The sequence below is a fragment of the Periplaneta americana genome, chromosome 7 (genome assembly GCF_040183065.1).
Source record: "Periplaneta americana isolate PAMFEO1 chromosome 7, P.americana_PAMFEO1_priV1, whole genome shotgun sequence".
Taxonomy (NCBI): domain Eukaryota; kingdom Metazoa; phylum Arthropoda; class Insecta; order Blattodea; family Blattidae; genus Periplaneta; species Periplaneta americana.
Genome location: NC_091123.1, coordinates 106936324 through 106960338, shown reverse-complemented (window position 1 = coordinate 106960338; position 24015 = coordinate 106936324). Strand labels below are relative to the sequence as shown.

Genomic DNA, 24015 nt, shown 5'->3' with positions numbered 1-24015 from the left:
GTCCCTATCCTGTGCAAGATTAATCCAGTCTCTATCATATCCCACCTCCCTCAAATCCATTTTAATATTATCCTCCCATCTACGTCTCGGCCTCCCCAAAGGTTTTTTCCCTCCGGTCTCCCAACTAACACTCTATATGCATTTCTGGATTCGCCCATACGTGCTACATGCCCTGCCCATCTCAAACGTTTGGATTTAATGTTCCTAATTATGTCAGGTGAAGAATACAATGCGTGCAGTTCTGCGTTGTGTAACTTTCTCCATTCTCCTGTAACTTCATCTCGCTTAGCCCCAAATATTTTCCTAAGCACCTTATTCTCAAACACCCTTAACCTATGTTCCTCTCTCAGAGTGAGAGTCCAAGTTTCACAACCATACAGAACAACCGGTAATATAACTGTTTTATAAATTCTAACTTTCAGATTTTTTGACAGCAGACTAGATGATAAAAGCTTCTCAACCGAATAGTAACACGCATTTTCCATATTTATTCTGCGTTTAATTTCCTCCCGAGTGTCATTTATATTTGTTACTGTTGCTCCAAGATATTTGAATTTTTCCACCCCTTCGAAGGATAAATCTCCAATTTTTATATTTCCATTTAGTACAATATTCTGGTCACGAGACATAATCATATTCTTTGTCTTTTCGGGATTTACTTCCAAACAGATCGCTTTACTTGCTTCCAGTAAAATTGCCGTGTTTTCCCTAATCGTTTGTGGATTTTCTCCTAACATATTCACGTCATCCGCATAGACAAGAAGCTGATGTAACCCGTTCAATTCCAAACCATGCCTGTTATCCTGAACTTTCCTAATGGCATATTCTAAAGCGAAGTTAAAAAGTAAAGGTGATAGTGTATCTCCCTGCTTTAGCCCGCAGTGAATTGGAAAAGCACCAGATAGAAACTGACCTACACGGACTCTGCTGTATGTTTCGCTGAGACACATTTTAATTAATCGAACTAGTTTCTTGGGAATACCAACTTCAATAAGAATATCATATAATACTTCCCTCTTAACCGAGTCATATGCCTTTTTGAAATCTATGAATAACTGAAGTACTGTACCTTTATACTCCCATTTTTCTCCATTATCTGTCGAATACAAAAAAAAAAATCTGATCAATAGTCGATCTATTACGCCTAAAACCGCACTGATGATCCCCAATAATTTCATCTACGTACGGAGCTAATCTTCTCAAAAGAATATTGGACAAAATTTTGTACGACGTCAACAAAAGTGATATTCCTCGAAAGTTACCAGAGTTGATTTTGTCCCCCTTCTTAAAAATAGGTACAATTATGGACTCCTTCCATTGTTCTGGTACAATTTCCTTTTCCCAAATAGCAAGTAAAAGTTTATAAATTTCGCTATATAATGCACTTCCACCCTCTTCTATTAATTCTGCTGGAATTGGATCGATACCTGGAGACTTGTACTTTTTCAGATTTTCTATCGCAATTTCGACTTCTGAAAGCGTGGGTTCGGGTATAAATGGCTCAGCAGAATGGTACTGCTTTATGGATACGGGAGAGATTAAAATGTGGCATTTAGGAAAAATTTCGTGTGATTTTGTGCAGTAAACCATTATTGATTATTTTTTAAACGTACAATAAAAAATGAACCAATATTGCCAATATTACTAAATAAAATGGAAATTTACCATAAAGTTCTATTAATGAGATTGAAAGTTTGTATTTGTCGTTCGTTTTATGTAAACAACGGCCCGCCCCTGCATTAGAACAGAGCATCTGTTTTGTACCGGTATGTCTGTATCCGCTTGAGCTGTACTGTGTACTTGTAAACTCCCTCCTCCCCATCCAGTAACATTGCCAAACGCATAATATTGTAAACTTTAATAATTAGTTAAATATTGCAATTAGAAAAAAATTGTGAGGACATTTTTTCTTCCTTATGCCATGAACAATCATCAGTTAAAATAATGGCACTTATACCCTTTACACCTGTATACAGGAATATAATTTTGCTAGGTGGTAAATATCGTAATTCTGAACAATAAAACCCTTAAAGTTTGTTTGAATCTGAATATTTTCCGAGCAATTTACGATAATTTATAAGTCTAATATTTTCAGAAAAAAAGTAGTAGTTTAAATTAGAAAATGGTAAAAGACAACTGAATTCATGTTTAGAAAAACAAACTACAATCTGATGTTATTGTGGCTAACAGCGTCATATAGCAACCTAAATAAATAATAATTAATAAATAATTTTGCCTGTTAATTATTTAATATTGTATTTTTAATTAAGAACATAATTAAATTATTTATTTATTTATTTATTTATTTATTTATTTATTTATTTATTTATTTATTTATTTATTTATTTATTTATTTATTTATTTATTTATTTATTTATTTATTTATTTATTTATTTATAAATTAAAAGCTAATTTAATAATTACTAAAGTTATTATTTAGTAATTTGACTTAAATTTTCAGCTATTCATATCAATTGTTATGTGTCAAAGGAAGAACATTGTTTGTATACATCTGAAATCTGATTAGTGTAATATGTAGCTAGTCGGCGATGTATGCAATGGAGGGTGAAAGGAACTGGTCACCCTACCACATTATCGTCTGGCCTAGTTGCCTCATAAGTAGTGCCTTGTTCGTATCATTTGTGAGATTCAGACCTGTCTTCGGACAGTTAACTAAACAACAACGTTTCTACTGTGCTAAATTATCTTTTAGAGTAATTAGAATATTATCTGATTTAGTGTGTGGTTTGAATAGAATTTTTCGAAATTCTTAAGATTAAATAAAAGAGGGAATTAAATGTTTTCAGAGAAACAATAAACGTTTTCAGAAAAAGAATTTTTCAGAAACTCATTTTTTTCAATCCCACACTAAAGCCGATAACAACGTAATAATTATTTTGAAGGAAATTTAGTACAATTGATATCAATAGTTGTAAACTGAAATTAAATCATTAAATATTTATAGAAAAGAACCGAAGTTAACTTAAATTACGAGGAAAAAAAGAAATTGCACACTACATTATGAAAAACTAATCGCAAGATATATGCTCAAATCCTTAAGATTTTTAAAACATGAAGGCATGGAAAAGGAGGACAGCAAATATTTTCATGACATCCGAACAAATTACAGACCTTCTAATGCAAAGCGAACATCGACGAATATCGAACAAAATGAACAGAAAATAGTGTTCGTCATGCACGACGATAATGATTATGTAGTATGGAAATGAAATAATATTTTTTTATTTATTAACAGGTTAGATATTATAAGCTAAATAATATGTAGTATGAAAATTGATTCTTTATTTATAAACAGGTTCGAATTATAAGTTATAATGATGTGTAATATGAAAATTAAACGATAATTTTATGGAATAGATTTTATATTATGTTGTTCATATTATTCTACTTTCATCATCCGTATAGTCACACGTCTACTGCTGATCAACAACTTTGATTTAATTGAATATTATACTCCTTATCGGTAGTTCTTCATATAGTAAACACTGTCACGTATTCTTTTTTAAATTGTGATTTTATATGTATGTTCCTGTTGATGTTCAATCATAATTTTGCAATAAAAATTATATATACTTACAACTATTTAAAACTTCACAACATTTGTTCTAAATTCTTACGCAGCTAAAGCAGGAAGGAATAATAAGGAACGGGAAGTCAAAGAACTTGAAGGGGCGACTTTGAACGAACATGAAATATTTGCTTCGGAAAAGCGAACTTCGGTTCTACAGGGACTCGGCAAACTTGAACTGAAGATAGCTCTTCATGACACTAGAAGGCAAGTGTACCTACAAATTTGGAAATTACAATTAAAGTTCAAACCGGACATTAAGTGTGAAACATAATGTAATTAATAACATAACATTATAGTGAACATCTTTAAATTAAGTAAAGTTATTTCCAAATATTCACATATAAATGTATAATTATTTCTTTCCCTAAATTATTTAATATAAAGAGCAGACAATTTACGAACAAATAGGCTCATGACAATCCAAGGGCTAACGGCTTCGAATCTGGGTACCTGTTTCTAAGGAAGTGCACTGGTAGCAATCTAAAACATGGGGGCATGAGATAGTTACTCTGCCTGCCATTAAAATTCACTTCAACTAAATCCCCAAGGTAAAAAAAAAACACATACGGTTATGAGTAACAAGAAGGATAAGAAACTACACGAAACGTCAACAGTTTTATCACTTGTATATAACAACCCTCCACTTAGTGTTACGCAAATAGCGAACTCTTGTGATAATGTCGAGGTGTTTCATGGTCACGCCACGTTTGTATATTATATCTTATTTTCTGCAGAAGTCTCTTAAGCCAAAGAGTGAACTGTTGTAAATTTTCTTAAGGATATTGATTTAGTCATCCAAAAACCTCATATAGCCTATTAAGGAGAGTTTCGTGACAGTGATAGTATTAGTTTCACACAAGTTCTGTATGTAACGTGCTGAACATACAGAGTGTCAAATTGACAAATATTTTATTTTCAGGAAAAAAACCGGATATGTTCACGCCAGTTTTGTAGTTTCCGATACATAATCATGGAACTCACTGTCATTCTAATGTGTGCATCTTTGTTTTCAATTGTAATTGGTTTAAGATATGAAGAATGTGGTAAGTTGTGTTTCATTCATTCATTCATTCATTTTCAAATGCAATCATTGTAATTTTATATTTCATTATTCACTTCCTATAGCTTGCTGTATATAACGATTTAGAATTAACCCAACATTAACTTAATTTTTTTTGTAAGTTAATTATGCATTATTAGTCTAAACGAGATCACCTACATTATTTTCCAAACAGCCTAGATGTAGAATGCCAAGCTTCATTATCATCATTATTATTGTTGTACCGACACGGGCGGAGGTAAACTACACACACTTTTCGGGTATTTTTATCCACACCTTTGCTATACATTTGTGGTATGTAATCTACACACACAACAAAATCTGGGTGTTAGAGTTCGAAAACGCGCACACGCACACTCACACACAGCATGACTCAGGTTATTTTTTTAATAAATTACATGTAAATCGAACGTAAAGTCAATCAATGTTACGAGCGACAAAGTTATGACTCGGGTTATTTATTTTAATAAATTACATGTAAATCGAACGTAAAGTCAATCAATGTTACGAACGACAACGTTAAGACTTGGGTTCCTTCTTTTAATAAATTACATGTAAATCGTACGTAAAGTCAATTAATATTACGAACGACGAAGTTACGACTCGGGTTATTTCTTTTAATAAATTACATGTAAATCGAACGTAAAGTCAATCAATATTACGAACGACAACGTTACGACTCGGGTTATTTCTTTTAATAAATTACATATAAATCGAATATAAAGTTTATAAATGTTACGAACGACAACGTTACGACTCGGGTTATTTTTTTAATAAACTACATGTAAATCGAACGTAAAGTCAATCAATGTTACGAATGATAACATTACGACTCGGGTTATTTCTTTTAATAAATTACATATAAATCGAACGTAAAGTCAATCAATATTACGAATGACAACATTACGACTCGGGTTATTTCTTTTAATAAATTACATGTAAATCGAACGTTAAGTGAATCAATGTTACGAACGACAACGTTACGCCTCGGATTATTTCTTTTAATAAATTACAAGTAATTATAACATAAAGTCAATCAATGTTAAGAACGACAACATTACGACTCAGGTTATTTCTTTTAATAAATTACATGTAAATCGAACGTAAAGTTAATCAATGTTACGAACGACAACGTTATGACTCGGGTTATTTTTTTAATAAATTACATGTAAATCGTACGTAAAGTCAGTGTAACAAACGACAACGTTACGACTAGGGTTATTTTTTTTAATAAATTATATATAAATCGAACGCAATGTCAACCAATGTTACGGGCGACAAGCACAATTTTACTGACTTGCTTAGTTTGTAACGGAAGGAGAGAGGTTATGAGTTAGTCTGATCTGGATGGATAGTTAAGGCTGGTTCACAATAAACCAGGAACGTAAACGAGAATGAGAACGGAAATAATGTTAAATATATTTATTTTAATATTATTTCCATTCTCGTTCTCGTTGTTTCCGTTCCCGTTTATTGTGAAATAATGTTAAAATAAATGTATTTAAATATGAGCATTCGCAATAGTTCATTGTGAATGCTCACATTTAAATATATTTATTTTAACATTATTTCCGTTCTCGTTCTCGTTGTCGTTTCCGTTCCCGTTTTATTGTGAACCAGCCTTTACGCAGGAGTTCAACATAAAGTATTGGCCCTTGAACACAGTTGTTTATAAGTTGAGCACTTCAAACATTTTAGTATTGTTCGTGTAGTTGGACACAGATGTTTATAAGTTGAGCACTTTAAACACCTTTTTACTGTTCGTGTGGTGGCATGGAAATGCAAAGCACCATTGGTTACCGTGGAAAGGAATTGAAATCATTAGACAATTTTACATTTCATAAATTTAGAGAACTTAAATGTGGTGAAATAGTTTGGCGGTGCTGTAAATAAAAATATTATGCGACATTAAATATTCTAAACGGTGATGTCGTTCGTTCAAAATTAAACCACAATCACGAAAATTATGTAGAAAAAATAGTCGAAAATTAGTAAATACGAAATATAAGAGGAAATGTTTAGAATTAGATGATATATGTGAAAGGCCGTCTAAAATAATTAGAAAGGTATTTTTATTATGAGCTAATATTTTTTATAATCAAGGTTATTATTATTGTTATATTATTATAATTACTATTACTATTTAATTATTATTCCTACTATTATGATTTTATTAAGTATTATTATTATTATTATTATTATTATTATTATTATTATTATTATTATTATTATTATTATTATTAGAACTATACTTGTTCCAAAAACTGCGTCAAATTGTTCCGGAAACGTTTACTTTTAAAGACGTTCAGGAACATATGCAATAGCCGACGTAAGCTGCACTCGTCAAATTTGCCCAGAATCACAGAAGACGTGGAAGTTGTATTAAACAACTTAAATCTGCTAATAAATTGGGTTGACTTTTTTGTTCATCAATGATGCACAACATAAAATTGTTGCATTTTCTTGTATAACGGATATAAATACTTTGGGTAGTGTGGACACTATTTTCATCGATGACATATTCATATTTCGTACTAAATATTTTACACAACTGTTTAGCATCCACGAAGTACAAAATGGGCATTAGATACAACTAGCATATTGTCTGTTATCGGGGAAAAGTTTACATACTTATGTTCAGCTATTACGATCGATTACTGACAAATGCCTTCATCTAAATTTGCGACTGAATCCAACCAATGTAATTGTGGATCTCGAATGTGCCATCCATGCTGAATAAATGTTGTATGGAGTGAAGCCAATATCATTGGATGTAGATTGTATGGAGTAAAGCCAATATCATTGGATGTAGATTGCATCTAAGTGAATTCTGGTTACATCAGATTAAGAAATATGGTTTGATAAAGGAAAATAAAAGTGATTTTGAAGTCGGCAGATGGTTAAAACTTGTATTCGGTCTACCATTTTTAGACCCACATGAGGTTGGCGACTGTTTTGTATCTGATTCAGTGGATTAAGCCACAAGATGAAAAACTAGATAACTTTTGTGACTATTTAGTAGACACCAACGAGTTAGTTTCTAACTCGTTGGTAGACACCTATGTAGACGACGCTACATTTCCTCCTTCAACCTGGGCAGCTAAAACAGCAAGCTTGCAGCGTACAACTAATGCCTGTGAGCCTTTCCATAGTAGATTCAACAAGACATTTTACTCTGCTCATCTATATTTATACTTTTACAAATAGCTTAACTGATTCCAAATAGACACATGCAGCAAAAGTTAAAAATAAGAGCTCCTTAAGGAGGGAAGAAACTATGGAGAGAAATATGAAAGATTTTAATGAGGGGCATATATCCCGATTGGAATTCATTAAGCGATCAAAATACCACCTACCAATACAAATTATTGGTTAACACGTTAATATTGTGTTGGTCTGCTCGTGTTTGAGTATCAGCCTAGCATCAAACACGAGCAGACCAACACGCGGTAAAACTACACGCCAGGCGATACTAAATCCATGGACTTGACAACCTTCAATTTGTTTTAACAATACATCTATGGGTACAAATCACAGCAATGCCATTAACTATTATAGAAGTGCCACATCACTTTCAGCAAACATAGCCATGTCAACGATACCACGTCTAGCTCAACGCTAATAAACAAGATTACCACAACTGCCTCATTCAACTTCACATCGGCAAACACCGCACAAGTGATCACTAACTTCACATATTTAAAGTGATGCACAAACTGTGTGTTTTTAAACAGTTTTAAATAGTGTTTTTTAAATAGTGTTTTTAAACATTGACTGAAACATTTAATTTTTAATTTTTAATTTTGATAGTATGTTGTACCAACAAATAGTATATAAGAGCTAGGTACTTATTTATGCAATCATGGCAACACTTCATCGATATAGTACAGTACGCACAAAAACACTGATTATTTAAGTTTACGACACATGCACCTAGAGGCTTGGTTAACAATTAGCATTATATACAATCATCTGAAGATGGTACATAAGTACCGAAAACGTTAATGATTTATTAGTTTCTCCATTTAATTGTATGATAAGCAAAGGCGGAACACACACACATAATTATAGTCAAATTGTGATAGCTTATCGGTATACCTACAATATGAAACTCATAACTGTGTTTTGGTAGCACCTTTTTGCACTTTTTTCAATACAAGCACCTTTTCGCACTTTTTTACAATGAAAGTTCCTTTTTGCAGCTTTTATAGGCCTAGATCATTTTTTAAATAATTAAAGATAAACTGTTTATGTTTCGTAATTTCAGTATTCAAGTATTAAAATATTATTGTAGGTAGTTGCCATCGCTGCATCACATTACTTTTGCTTCATTGACCCACCGTTAGGCCAATGCTATAGTATAGTTACTTTTGCTTCACTGAGCCACCGTTAGGCCAATGTTATTGTATAGTTACTTTTGTTTCACTGAACCACCGTTACGCCAATGTTATTGTATAGTTACTTTTGTTTCACTGAACCACCGTTACGCCAATGTTATTGTATAGTTACTTTTGTTTCACTGAACCACCGTTAGGCAAATGTTATTGTATAGTTACTTTTGTTTCACTGAACCACCGTTAGGCCAAGCCTATTGTATAGTTACTTTTGCTTCACTGAACCACCATTAAGCCAAGGCTATTGTATAGTTACTTTTGTTTCACTGAACCACCATTAGGCCAATGTTATTGTATAGTTACTTTTGTTTCACTGAACCACCGTTAGGCCAAGGCTATTGTTTAGTTACTTTTGCTTCACTGAACCACCATTAAGCCAAGGCTATTGTATAGTTACTTATGTTTCACTGAACCACCGTTAGGCCAATGTTATTGTATAGTTACTTTTGTTTCACTGAACCACCGTTAGGCCAATGTTATTGTATAGTTACTTTTGTTTCACTGAACCACCGTTAGACCAAGGCTATTGTATAGTTACTTTTGTTTCACTGAACCACCGTTAGGTCAATGTTATTGTATAGTTACTTTTGTTTCACTGAACCACCGTCAGGCCAATGTTATTGCATAGTTATTTTTGCTTCACTGAACCACCATTAAGCGAAGGCTATTGTAGAGCAAGTAAAGGGAGGTGGGAGGGCTGGAACAAATTAAAATCTTTATAATTTTTCAGTTCCGAATACACTTCGATCAGTGTAGTGTCCGCTATTTTCCTGTGTCTCCAGTATGCCAAAACAGAAAGTGAACGCCGGGAAAATACGTGATATTGTTAAACAGTTTAGTGCAGAGGCATTCACAGTGACGGTTCTATTCTGAAGTGCCATGTTTGTGATATTTCAATAACAATTGATGACAAACACCAACGTAATCGTGTTACACAGCATATATATAGTCCAAAACATGTGAAGAATAAAGAACTACAACGCAATAAAGGTGGAGTGCGACAACAGTTTATTGGCGATGCACTGGCTTCTTCAACTTTAACAAACAAAAACGAATTTTTTACTGAAACAGTAAAGATATTTGTGGCGTGTGGTATTCCTCTTTCGAAACTTAACAACCCTATTATGAAAACGTACTTGCAGAAATATACTGGGAAAATTGTTCCGTGTCCACACCTGTGGAGTAACGGTTAGCATGTCTAGCCGCGAAACCAGGTGGCCCGGGTTCGATTCCCGGTCGGGACAAGTTACCTGGTTGAGGTTTTTTCCGGGGTTTTCCCTCAACCCAATACGAGCAAATGCTGGGCAACTTTCGGTGCTGGACCCCGGACTCATTTCACCGGAATTATCACCTTCATCTCATTCAGACGCTAAATAACCTAAGCTGTTGATAAAGCGTCGTAAAATAACCTACTAAAAAAAAAAAGATTGTTCCAAATGAGAGCACCTTAAGAAAATCATATCTTCAGCCTCTTCATGAAGAAAAATTAAAACAGATCAGGCAAACAGTAGCTGAAAATCCAGTATACTTTATATTAGATGAAACGACTGACAGGCAGATGAGATGTGTTCTAAATATTTTATTGGCACCCCTTAATGGACAGCAAGTGAAACCCATGATTTCTGAACAAAACAGACCATGTCAGTGTGATGCAAAGTTTCAATAATGCATCTGTTGTGTTGTGGCCTGAAGGATCGAGTGTGGCTAGTACTTACGGACCAAGCATCTTACATATTATTGGTTATTGCCAATCTGAAACCTATGTACTCTAATCTAAAACATGTGACCTGCATTGTATCGAGTTTGTGAGGCACTAAAAGATGAATATCCATATGTAAATGAATTTCTATCTTGGATTAAGAAATTGCTGAAAAAGGCTCCTGCTAGGATACAAAAGTATGTTGAAATCACAGGACTTTCTCTTCCGACTTCCCCAATTCTCACTAGATGAGGTACTTGGTTAAAGTCTGTAGTGTTTATTGGTAACCATTTAAGACTATATGTGATTTCTTAGATGCTATACCAAATGATTCTTCAGCTTTAAAAAAGGCCAAAGAACTAGCAGTTAAACAAGAGTTGCAAGATTAACTTTATATTGTGCATGGTTACTCTTTCCTGACAACTGCCATTATAACATTGGAGGAACACTGTCCTGAGGAAGATTCACAGTGGGCTGTTCTGATGGATGTGAAGGAAGCACTGGAAAGCAGAAGCTGGAGCAGAGTTTAGCTAAAAACTCTGATGTTGAAGATGTTGCAACAAACAAGAATACAGACACAATATGCACCACTTGTCTCTGTTGACGTTGAAGGTTCATTTTCTACGTACAAATATTTACTTAGTGATCGGAGATGCAGCGTCACTGAAAAAAAAAAACATTGAAATGTTAAATTGTATCTGTTTTAACAGTTTCCAGGACTTGTAACTTTAATAACATTGTGTTGTGAGACTTCTCTGGGCAAAAGTTTTACTACAAGAGTGAATTTTGTGTCCTTATGTGTTTGGTAGAGTTTTGGTACGGTGTGTGTGAATATTTATATGTTTAAAATTTTCAACTTTTTTGCACCTATTCCAGCTAAATTAAAGCACCTTTTCTGCACCTTTTTACCTAAATTTTGCACCTAAAATTCCTAGCTCTATTCAATGTCTCCCACTCCGTCTTCATTAATTTCCCACAAAAAATCCTCTAAATTGTTTTTCAAACCACCACTCAATAATTTGTCGTATGTATGTATGTATGTATGTATGTATGTATGTATGTATGTATGTATGAATGTATGTATGTGTATATGTGTATGTATGTACGTATGTATGTATATATGTATGCTTTATAGGAATTCATTAAGCATTGTAATATTTTAAATACCGGAAGGTAACCTACATGTACCCTATTTGTTTACTTATTATTTCAGAAGCCACTCAAGGACGTTTGGTAGAAGTCAAAATATCAACATGTCCAGGATCAGAATCTGTCTGTTCTATGAAAAAGGATACTAAAGCAACCATGGATATCACATTTATCGAAAGTAAGCGTAACTTAAGCGAGCCATTGGCTGTCTAGTGTTTGGTAGAAAAAAGGAAGTCCGATTACGGGCTCAGTTTATTCCGCGAACGATATGAAAATCCTTCGAGTATAACCTTTTGGTTGTTTTTCAGAGTGCGAAATCATATAATTAGCACTATGAGAGTGCAGTTAATGTTCAACTTTAGGGATTCACACTGCGCCAGTATTTTAGGCTACTCAACATTTTCCAGTACGCTTATGATTACTGCAGCCGAGAAACAATACTCTTCTAGAGCCAAAGAGGTGCTGTCTATTGCAATAACAAACATCAATATAAATTATCGTCGATCTACAAGTGTGTTTAAAATTATTTTCATCCATTAGAATCACGATTTTTTATCGAAAATTATTAATAAACCATTCCCATAAAATTCCAGTTCCTGATGTTACTCTGTAGAAGTTTGGCTTACTTAGAGATCTGTGAAAGACTGATATGTAACTTATTATGTTTTTCAGCCGCTGCGAACAATCATGTGTTAGTAGATGAACATGTCATTATCTTTAATATTCCTTTACCGTTGCCACATTATAGCTCAGATGCTTGTGTGAACAGTGGTTTGACATGTCCTCTGCATAAAGGACGGGAGTACCATTACAACACAACAATTCTGATATCAAAATATTTTCCACCGGTAAGTTTTAATATTCCACATAATGTCCATTTGGCTAAACAAATGTATCTGCTATAACTAATAGGATCGTGGTGGTGGTGGTGGTAAACAAACTAAAAATAAATCCAGTGACGGTCATATTATATTTCCTGTTTTTGCTTAAAAGACGGTACAAAGGATGCACAGATCCCAAGAAAGAATTGTCAGCAACATGCTACGGTTAGTGCTGATTAGGGAGCGAATTTTAGCATATTTGCATTTTTTTTTCCTCAGTTGCAAATCATATGCTAGCATTATATAAATTCGTTTCAAGCTATCCAAAACTAAAGGTCAAGGTTTTATAACGCATATACATATGTGCATAGTTAAGGGGTTAATGCATATTTCAGCTTTTAGTGCATATAAAACCATATTTTATTATTTTTAGCAACATGGTGCTTAAATCAGTCTGGAACACAGAAGAAATGCAAACATTGAAACACATTAGATCAGTGGCGGCTGCTCCCGACGTGCTAACGTGCTGTAGCACGCCATAAAATTCTCGTCGAAATAATATTGTTAAAAAAACGCACATGATACAAATTCTACTTACAATAGTTCAGTATTTTCGATAATTTGGTTCTATAGACTCAATGCAATCCATCCTTACTCTCGTGCTAATTCGCAATTTAGCCCGGCTAGCAGTGTCTTCTCATCCACAGAACAACACTTCACCTCGCCCCTCCTTGATATTGTAAATTTTATACTAAACAACAATGTAATTTTATTATTTCAACAATTAGTCTTCACTTTCTACAATTTAATTCTGCTCTCGTCAACAATGGGATTTGCTCTCCACACAGTAACACAGTTATTGCATTCCACAGACGACAATGACAATTTACTTGGATTATTGAGAACAACAATGAACTGTTAATTTTTACTAATGTTCACAAAGCACTATTTACAAATCAGAACTGTCAGTTCTCAGTTCACAGTTCTTCTAGCTCAGTCACTCGAGTTCACAGTATCTCGAACTCCAGACCTTAGAGACAGTCCACTGAACTTCGAACTCAGGTCCCTCCAACTGCGGTCCACTGCACTCGAACTCAGGTCTTCGGTTGCTCACACAGTTGCGGACACACACTCAAGTCGAACTCCGGTACACAAGACTGGCTGGCTTGCTGTCCACTGACTGTAACTACACTGGTTACTGACTGACTGTTCCACTGCTCACCCGCGTGTCGTAATTTATACCCACACGATAGTTGCGAGGAAGTACGAGTTCTCGATATTTCCACTTCGACGGACTTCTGGACGATTCTGTTCGGGAGGGTCTGTCCCCCCCTTCACCCCGCACGAAGCAGTTTGCTTCCTTCCCCTCTCGCAAGCACCAGATGCGCGCGCAACCTCCCTCGCCGCGTCGTAGTACACCGCCCCCCTGCCCTCTCGGCTGCAGACTCTCCCCGTACGTCCGTCACACCTAAGTGACCAACGTTTCGTCTGCTGCGCGCCCTGTCGGACACGCGTTCGAATCCTGACGCAGCTGTCACAATATTTTGTCCTGATTTTTCACACAACACCGTGCTCACTATAGGGATATCTTATGCAAAGCTTTACCGTCAGATGGCAGGAGCGTTCCATGCGGCGCAACATGTTGTAGGGCTATGTTTTGTCATATGCTACAGTTGATTACGTTTTCCCGCTTGTTGGTTTTCTGTGCGTGTCAAAATTATATTTACAGTTATTTTGTATAACCTAATATAATTTAATATAATTCAATATTTTCTTACCTCATAATTTAATTTAATTTACAATAAGTAATAACGTAAACCTGCATAATATTGAGCGATTCCCCGAGATGGGTGGGGAAATCTGCAGTATGCAGAATATAAATACGAGTAAATTGAATGTTCATGAACCTAAACGAGAACTTTGAGAACAATATGCACGAATAAAAAATGGAAAATGTCGAAAGTGAATATTGCCCTCTTTAATAATTAGTATTTAAAAACCGTACGCTAAAAACAGGATATGCGGCCACCAATGTGTTTTTTTTTTATAGGGAAGAGACTATCGAGATTGAATTCTTTGTATTTTTCCTGTACTTGCAGAAAGATCAAATGCAATTTTTAATAGGATGATATGATATGATTGCAATAGTATCACGATTAGTATTGTGTTTTGTAGGTTAAGGACATGCAGTTTTGAATACTGTGTGGGATGATTTTGAAAATTTGAACTTAAAACATGGCTTTAATAATTATGGTACAGCACATTAAAAACATTATTCACGAAATGGATTTCACTAGGGATCGTCCTGGATAATAAACATTCCATTTTATCGAGAGTTTACTGCAGGCGTAACATTCGGAGACTCCTACAACTACTGCATATAATCTAAGCTAACATAGCTCGCTGTCGAGGTTGTATATGTTTTTATTAATTTTTCTTTTTCCTCTTCCAAAATGAAACTATAGTCAACAATTCCTTACTTGAAGCAGTTACTTTTATTTAATAGCTAGCACTTTCGAGGCCCAATTTTATTACTTATATTTTTTAAGGTTTAAAGCATATAGTCAATATATTTCGGGACCTGATTGAAGACAAAAAAAAAACTTTCCCTGGTTTTTACATATAGGAACATAACAAAAATTTGCCATTTTTAGTTGTTTTTAAGAGTATTTAATATACTAATACACTACGTATATCCTCAATGTTTATATACCGAAAAACAAAGCGCATCCCTCATAGTACACATGCACTATCTATTGGTGCCATAGACTTACTAAATAACCACTAGACCGCTCACTGGCGCTAGTGTTATGCTCCCAAATTGAACAGCCGGCGGGCGGCTATTTGTTTGTCAGAGCTGAATAAGCACAGTTCTTTCGTGCGCTACTTTTAATTGCAGTAATGCACATGGATGTAAAGATAAAGTACGAAGGAATGTTATATTTCACTGATTAGTTAATCCTTCGTTTCTAAGACGATTTTTTCTCCATATTATGTTATAGAAGACAAATTATTGTACTTGTCATGTGACTCTTTATGCTTCAAGTTTCCTCTGAGTAAAGATTCTCTTAACCGAAAGTGGATAGGTGCAATCCGCAGAGAGATTTTCTACCCTACAATGAATCATTCAGTGTGTTCAACTCATTTCGAAGATAGTTTTTACCTTTCAAACTATGCTATTACCATATACATTGCTATTGTCCTTCATCTACTCCATATCATTCATTTTCTTCAAACAGTTATTTTTTCAGTGCATTTATGAATAATTTTCACCGAATTTAAAGCTACAGAAACTGCATAAGTTATAAAAAATGTTTAATATAACTGATTGAAAGTAATTCTTATCTTAGTTACGAATTAATTAAACATTTTCTTATGCTACTACTGCTGCTGCTGCTGCTGTTGCTACTACCACTACTACTACTACTACTACTACTACTACTACTACTACTAATAATAATAATAATAATAATAATAATAATAATAATAATAATGCTTTTTGACTTCATGCAGCAGTTTAACCTATAGATTGAATTTAAAAATTGACATTAATTCTTTTATTAACCGTGGTTATGAATATTCACATTCAGAGTTCCTACGAAAATGATACAAGTCTGACAGCCAGGCTTTCCGGGTATCCCAATTTAGGCAGGATTCTCCCAATTTCCTGGTTGAGTCCCGATTAAAGCGAGTCGGGATTGACAAAAAACCCGATTTTACAGATTATTATTTAAACAAATTATGTCGGTATTTCCCATTATCCGATATTTTTATTTAGGCCTATATATTGATTCAAATGGTAACATTGTAAACATAGAAGTTACCACGGATATTTAGTAAGTCTGTGAGGTAGCCCAGCTGATTGCCGTAAGGCAACTAAACTCGCAAAATAATACCTACTTCTCCTAGTTCTACCGCATTGTTGATTAATAATCCGTTTCGGTCCCTGGTCGCTGCTCTCACAATTATTAAATATTGTGTACTTTGAGTGCGTTGAGTGGCAAAAAAAATAGCGTTTTGATATCGTGTAAACAATTTCTGTGTTTTAAAATTTAGTAAACTATGTTTAAACATGGATTCATCGTCAGATAGTGAAACTATTGCAGTAACGGCTACAAAGTTAATTTAGTAGCAAATGGTTAAAACATATTCGTGGTTAATAAAAGAAAAAATTATAATGTTCATTGTACTGTGTGTCCTTTGTACTTTAGTGTTTATCACGGAGGCGAATAGGCCTATTACATTAAAAATCACGCAAACACTACTTTGCAGAAAACTGCTATAAATTTTATGGTAAAATGTTGATAAGACTAGTGTCTTCAGTTAGCTTCTGATATTCCGATTTCCCTCGCAGAAAGCCTAGCAACTCTGCTGACAGCAGAAACACGGTATTAAAGGTATCTCGCAAAGGAAGTATTGTTCCTTTACACAAAAACATTTAGCTTTAGGATAAGCAATACACGTATTTAAATAGCGGTTTCGAAATCTCGCGCGTTTTCTACCAAACAAATGGCGGATTTCTGCTACTTCAATTTGGGAACATATTTCTCACTTCTCCGCTACGGCGTGGTAGGGGCTCGATTGATGCTAGTTCAGGATATCTCTATTGTGCCATAGACTTACTAAATAACCGCTAGACCGCTCACTGGCGCTAGTGTTATGTTCTCAAATTGAACAGTCGACGAGCGGCCATTTGTTTGGTAGAGCTGAATAAGTATGGTTCTTTCGTGTGCTACTTTTAATTGCAGTAATGCACACGGATGTAACGATAAAGAAGGAAGGAGTGTTATATTTCACTGGTTAGATAATCCTTAATTTCTACGACGATTTTTTTCTCCATATTATGTTACAGAAGACTAACTATTGTACTTGCCATGTGATCTTTATACTTCAAGTTTCCTCTGAGTAAAGATTCCCTTAACCGAAAGTGGATAGGTGCAATCCGCAGAGAGAATTTCTACCCTACATTGAATCATTCAGTGTGTTCAACTCATTTCGAAGATAGTGATTACCTTTCAAACTACGTTATTATACACTGTTATTGTCCTTCACTCACTCTATATCATTCATTTTCTTCAAACAGCTGTTGTTTCAGTGCATACATGACTAATTAAATTATTCACCGAACTTAAACATACAGAAACTCCATAAATTATAAAAATATATTTTTTAATATAACTGATTGAAAGTAATTCTTGTCTTAGTTACGGATTATTGAAACAATGTCTTATGCTATTGCTGTTGCTACTGCTATTATTACTACTACTATTCCAGCTACTGCTGCTACTACTTTTTTGACTTCATGCAGCAGTTTAACCTACAGATTGAATTAAAAAGTTGACATATTAATTCTTTTATTAACCGTGGTTATTTAGATTTAGATTTAGATTTAGATTTATTTATTTAACCTGGTAGAGATAAGGCCGTCAGGCCTTCTCTGCCCCTCTACCAGGGGATTACAACTATAACATGAACAATAAGATTACAATGTGAACATTCAGAGTTCCTATGAAAATGATGCAAGTCTGAACACAGTACCTATATCTGACAGCCAGGGTTGTCGGGTATCCAAATTTAGGCGGGATTCTCCCAATTTCCTGGTCGAGTCCCGATTAAAGGGAGTCGGGATTGACAAAAATCCCGATTTTACAGATATTAGCCTTGAACATATTTCAGCAAATTAGTCTGTATTTCCCATTATCCGATATTTTATTTATATATTGGCTCAAATGGTATCATTGAAAACATAGAGATAATCCACGGATATTTTGGAAGTCTATGAGGCAGCCCAGCTGATTACCGTAAGGCAACTAAACTCGCAAAATAATACTTCTTCTAGTTCTACCGCATTGTTGATTATTCCGTTCCGGTCCCTAGTCGCTGTTCTCGCAATTAGTAAACATTGTGTATTTCAAGTGCGTTGGCTGGCAAGAAAGATAGCGTTTTGATATCGTACTTTACACTAATAACAGAGACATACAATTATTGCTGCGTTTTATAGTTTAGTGAACTATGTTTAAACATGGATTCATCGTCAGATAGTGAAACTGTTGCAGTACCGGTTCAAAAATTAATTTATTAGCAAATTGTTAAAACATAGGCTATTCGCGGTCAGTAAAAGAAAAAATTATTGTAGTGTTTATTGTACTGTGTGTCTCTCGTATTTTAGTGTTTCCAACGGAGGTGAATAGGCCTATTATATTAAAAAGTACGTGAACACTATGCAGAAAACTGCTATAAATCTTATGATAGGCTAAATTGTTGACAAGTCTAAAGTCTTAGGTTAGCTTCTGATATCCCGACTCCCTCGCAGAAAACCTAGCAACTCTGCTGACAGTAGAGACACGGTATTAAAGGTATCGCAAAGGAAGTATTGTTCCTTTAAACAAAAACATTTAGCTTTCGGAGACGCAATACAACACGTATTCAAATAGCGGTTTCGAAATCCCGCGCGTCTTCTACCTAACAAATGGCGGCTTTCAGCTGCTTCAATTTGGGAAAATATTTCTCACTTCTCCGCTACGGCGTGGTAGGGGCACAGTCTAATATATATTAGACTGTGGTAGGGGCTCGTATTGTGCAGCGCGGTACGCTCTTCTTCACTTTGTTGTGGTGAAACTTTCTCTCTTCCCTTCTATATTCTTTGGTTCGTAGCAGTCGACGGAACAGTGCTGCCTAGACACCGCTAAAGATATAACTTTGAAATAAAGAAAATACGTTTTATATATGTAGCTTATTTTTGCTTTTTGTGTTTTTCATAAATATAATCATACTGAAATACATTTTTGAACGTTTGTGTAAACAGGTTTACTTTTATATAATCTCAGCAGATAGTTTTGAGTTTATTTTCTACGTGTTACGGGTCTATGTTGGTATGCCTTTTCGCGGGAGTCCGTTAAAATAGGGATTATTTTCCACTTTCAAAACAATGCGTGCAGGTTTATGGGATTCATTATCTTTTGCACTGTGGTCATTTTAAATATATATTCTGCTGTGTGTCTGTCTATATTTTGTGCCTAGTGTAATTCAAATATATAATGTAAGTTTAATGTGTATGTTAATCCAGAGACAGGTTTTAATATTGGGATTATAAGCAGTTTCAAAAATACACTGTAGTCATATCACGATGAACCAACGAGCTAGAAGTAGAATATAGAGTGGCGATCGCGCCGCCATCTTTGAAACTTTTGAACCTATGTCCGCCATGTTTCAACTAGTCAAGAAGTGGGCGTGGTTCCTATAGCATAATACAGAAAGTGACTGTATAGAACATGTTGCAACTCACGAATCTTATTTTATATCGCATTAACCTATAAATTCAATTTATTAACACTTCTTTATTTTAACAGCTGTCAGAAAACTCATGCAGCAACAATTTATTCCATTCACCTTACGTTAATATCGAAGCTTAAAGATGTGGATACAAGTGGGCGTGGTTCCTACACGACGAGGCTGAAAGAGAATGTTTAGAATATTGCATTTTGTTATATTGCAATAACTCACATATCCCATTTTTACCAGTGGGAAGGAAAAGCCACGCAATATTTTCTTCTACACATCTCACATTGACATTGAAGTTTTAAGATGTGGAACATGTACAGAAGTGGGCGTGGTTTCTATAGGATGAAAGGGAAAGGGTAGTCCAGGATAGTTGCATCACAGTCTAATAGATACAGTCACGCAACTCATACGTATAAAATATGCCAACATTTGACAGCTGGGGCGACAGTAGTCTTCTAGCGGCAGGCAAGTTAAAAGTGTGCACACGACATATGATAACACATCAGAAAACGGGTTTTGCGTAATTTATTTTATATTTTTATGCTATACAATAAGTGTGTATGGTTCTTACTAATTCTACTTTAGAATCCTGGAAGAATTTCACACGCAGTTAATCTACAAGTTTCAGAAGCTGAGAATAAACGTAATTCCTTCTGCTTCTTACAACTGAATCATGGCCCTGATCACGTGTCATGGTTTGAAATAATATAATTGTTCGTACGTGGACGGTTAATTCAATACATTCCTAAATATATTTATAAACCATTGGAACTCTATATTTCCTGTGAGAAGAGTCAAAATTGTAGGGCATATCTCGTAGGGTACATCGCGTGGTGAACTCCTCTCCCTATTTCCTGAGAAATTAACTATTTTCCATACCGCAAATTGGGGTAAACTCGGCCGCTGAGGTAAACTTAAAAATTAAAAAGGGGAAGATTTAAACCTTAATTTGACAGACATTGATTTATGAAGTTCATTATTTTTCTTTTTTTATTATTATTATTTTGAGTTGCTAATAGTGCTGATATTATGGTTTAAATTTTTATGGAAAGTTTACCGCATTTTACATTACATTTCCAGTTTTCACACATAAGCTTTATTTTAACTTACCCTACCTATATAATACGTAATTTACTTGCACTTACTGTTATTATGACGTAGGTGAGAACAAATGAATACACAACTTTGTTGAAAAAATTGTAACTTCAATTAACTCAGAAAATGTAGGCCTAATTTTATTTTCAGAGCAGAAGTGGTGTAAGTCAAAAATGGGTAATGAGGGTTAAAGTAAACATTCTGTAAAATACAGCGCAAAGTAGCAGTTAATATTGAATTTATTTAAACTATTAGTAATCAGTGAATAGCACGAAGGATATATTAATTGCTGCTTTGCGCTGTATTTTACAGAATGTTTACTTTAAACCTCATTAATTAATTTTGACTTATACCACTTCTGCTCTGAACGGCTCAAATAATCACTGGTAATGTAAAATCAACACCAATAACAGTCATGCAAATTATTACAGAAAAGATTGCTTTTTATATTAAATTTAAAAAGGCTCTTTTATTTCTTGAGAACTTAATACGTCTGCCACATGAATCTACACCAACACAGAAATTTATCGACACAGTCTGGATTTATTCAAGAAGTGAATATTTTGCAAAAGGATTATAATACGCCATGAATTCTTGAAAAAATTAACACCATAATCCCTACTTGAATGCAATTTAACATTCAAATTTTGAAAAATATAAAGAAAAAACACGAATACAATAATTATGGAATTACTTGCATTAAAAACTGTAGATACATTATCCAAAATCGGAATGGTTACACATTTACACATGATCTCTGCAAAACAATAATATACTGTAACAGGTATTTACTTTGTTTTTATTTAAACTCTCCTTCCTGACATACAAATAGGTAACTGATAACTAATAAATGTTTTATAGAACACAATACGTAGGCTACCTACAGCGTGGATTATAGGTTATGACTGAGTTATGATTTCCTCTTGGTCTTTAGGGAATCTGAAGAACGACAAATTTGGAGATTTAAACTTGTTGTTACTGCAATTTTCGTCATTGCACACATTGCCTTTATTCCGACGCATGATTAAAACGTTATTATAACATCTCTCATACCTTTAAAGCACATGCTGGCTGTATCAACCCTATGACCAGTGCCTTGCCTGCCGCTTGACGCTAGTGTCGTGAATGTTGGCAAAAAGAGTGTTGAAGTTGCGCGACTGTATATATTAGACTGTGGTTGCATCTTATGAATCTTATTTTATATCGCAATAACTCGTATATCTCATTTTTACTAACACTTTATTTTTAATAGTCGTCAGTAAACCCATGCAGAAACATTTTATTCCATACATCTTAGCTTAGCGAGATTAACATTAAAGCTTTTAGATGTGGAACTAGAATTACACAATTTTTGGCGACATGAGATGAGGCCGAGTTCGCCATAGATTACCTTACATTTGCCATACGGTTAGAGAAAACCCCTGAAATAACCTAACCAGATAATCAACCCCAAGCACAGCTCCAGATCACCAAACAAATGAGTCTGCCGACTGAGCTATGTTGACGGCTCTACAAAAATATACAGGCTGTTTAAAAAATACGGGGCATAATTTCAGGTATGTATTTCCCACGTGTAGACAATCAAAATAGTTCACTACAACATGTGTCCGGAAATGCTTTATCTCCGAGTTATGGCCTTCACAACATTGAAATTCACCGGAACGATTTTCTTTCCGCAGGTCGTTGCCGTCAAAGGAGAAATTAAGGGGGCACTCTGACAGTTCATTCCGAGGCGAAGGTTACATTCAGTGTTGTGTAGGCGTTAGACTGTGCGACATGTATTCAAATCAAGAGCTGGCAGAGATACACTTCATGTACGGTAAGGCGGACGGCAATGCTGCGCTGGCTCGTCGTTTGTACCAGGAGAGGTACCCACAGCGACAATGTCCAGATCGGAAACATTTGTACGTCTCCATTACCGTCTGTGCGAGTATGGAAAATTTAACTCTCCTGGTTTGGGAAGGGGACGACCAAGATCTACAACTCCAGAAGTACAGGAGGAGATTCTGGAGGCTGTGAACATGACTCCTATCAGCACACGAAGAGTAGCGTTGCAAGTCAATGTTCCTCATACGACTGTCTGGAGACTATTGAAAGAGTATCAATTGTATCCTTATCATTTGCAACGTGTACAGGCCACGTCACCAGCAGAATACCCTGCACGAGTTAGGTTCTGTCAGTGGTTCTTGCAACAGTGTGGTGTAAATCCGAACTTTCCTGCCTTAGTATTATTTACAGATGAAGCACAGTTCACAAGAGATGGCATAACAAATTTCCACAATCAGCATGTATGGGCGTATGAAAACCCACGTGCAACTGTTCCATCTCATCACCAGGTGTGGTTCTCCCTCAACATGTGGGCCGGTATCATTGGTGATCGATTAATTGGACCCCAAGTACTTGTAAACAGACTTACGGGGCAGGCGTACACAAACTTCCTGGAAAACACCATACTTCATGTTTTAGAAGACACTCCACTGATCAATCGTCAACACATTCACTTCTTGCATGATGGCGCTCCTGCACACTTCAGTCGTACGGCTCGCCGGTACTTGGATCGAAGGTTTCCTGATCGGTGGATAGGTAGAGGTGGCTCAATTGCTTGGCCTCCACGCTCACCTGATCTGAACCCTCTCGATTTCTACTTGTGGGGCCATTTAAAATCATTGGTTTATTCGTCTCCGGTGCCTGATTTGGAATCCCTTCGGAATCAAATTGTGGCATGTTCTGAGGACATACGCAATACTCCTGGAGTTTGGGATCGTGTTCGCAGGTCAATGAGACATCTATGTGAGGTCTGTATTCAAGCAGGAGGTGGACATTTTGAACATGTTCTGTAATGACAACGACCTGCGGAACGAAAAACGTTCCGGTGAATTTCAATGTTGTGAAGGCCATAACTCGGAAATGAAGCATTTCCGGAC

The 24015-nt window shown here is 35.2% G+C and overlaps 1 protein-coding gene across 4 annotated transcripts in view; it reads left to right on the top strand.

The window, feature by feature from the left end:
- LOC138703349 (NPC intracellular cholesterol transporter 2 homolog a-like) overlaps positions 1-24015 on the top strand; it is an 85734-nt gene that overhangs the window by 31294 nt on the left and 30425 nt on the right. Inside the window, exons 1-3 of one of the 4 annotated variants that reach the window (XM_069831152.1) lie at positions 4341-4635; positions 11959-12072; positions 12567-12742. The exons of 1 other annotated variant lie outside the window; for it this stretch is intronic. In XM_069831152.1, coding sequence (XP_069687253.1) covers positions 4563-4635; positions 11959-12072; positions 12567-12742 — 363 coding nt within the window. In that variant the 5' untranslated portion in view covers positions 4341-4562. Of the gene's footprint in view, positions 1-4340; positions 4636-11958; positions 12073-12566; positions 12743-24015 lie in introns of those variants that run through there. 2 more of the 4 variants (XR_011333121.1, XR_011333123.1) reach the window with 2 other exon arrangements.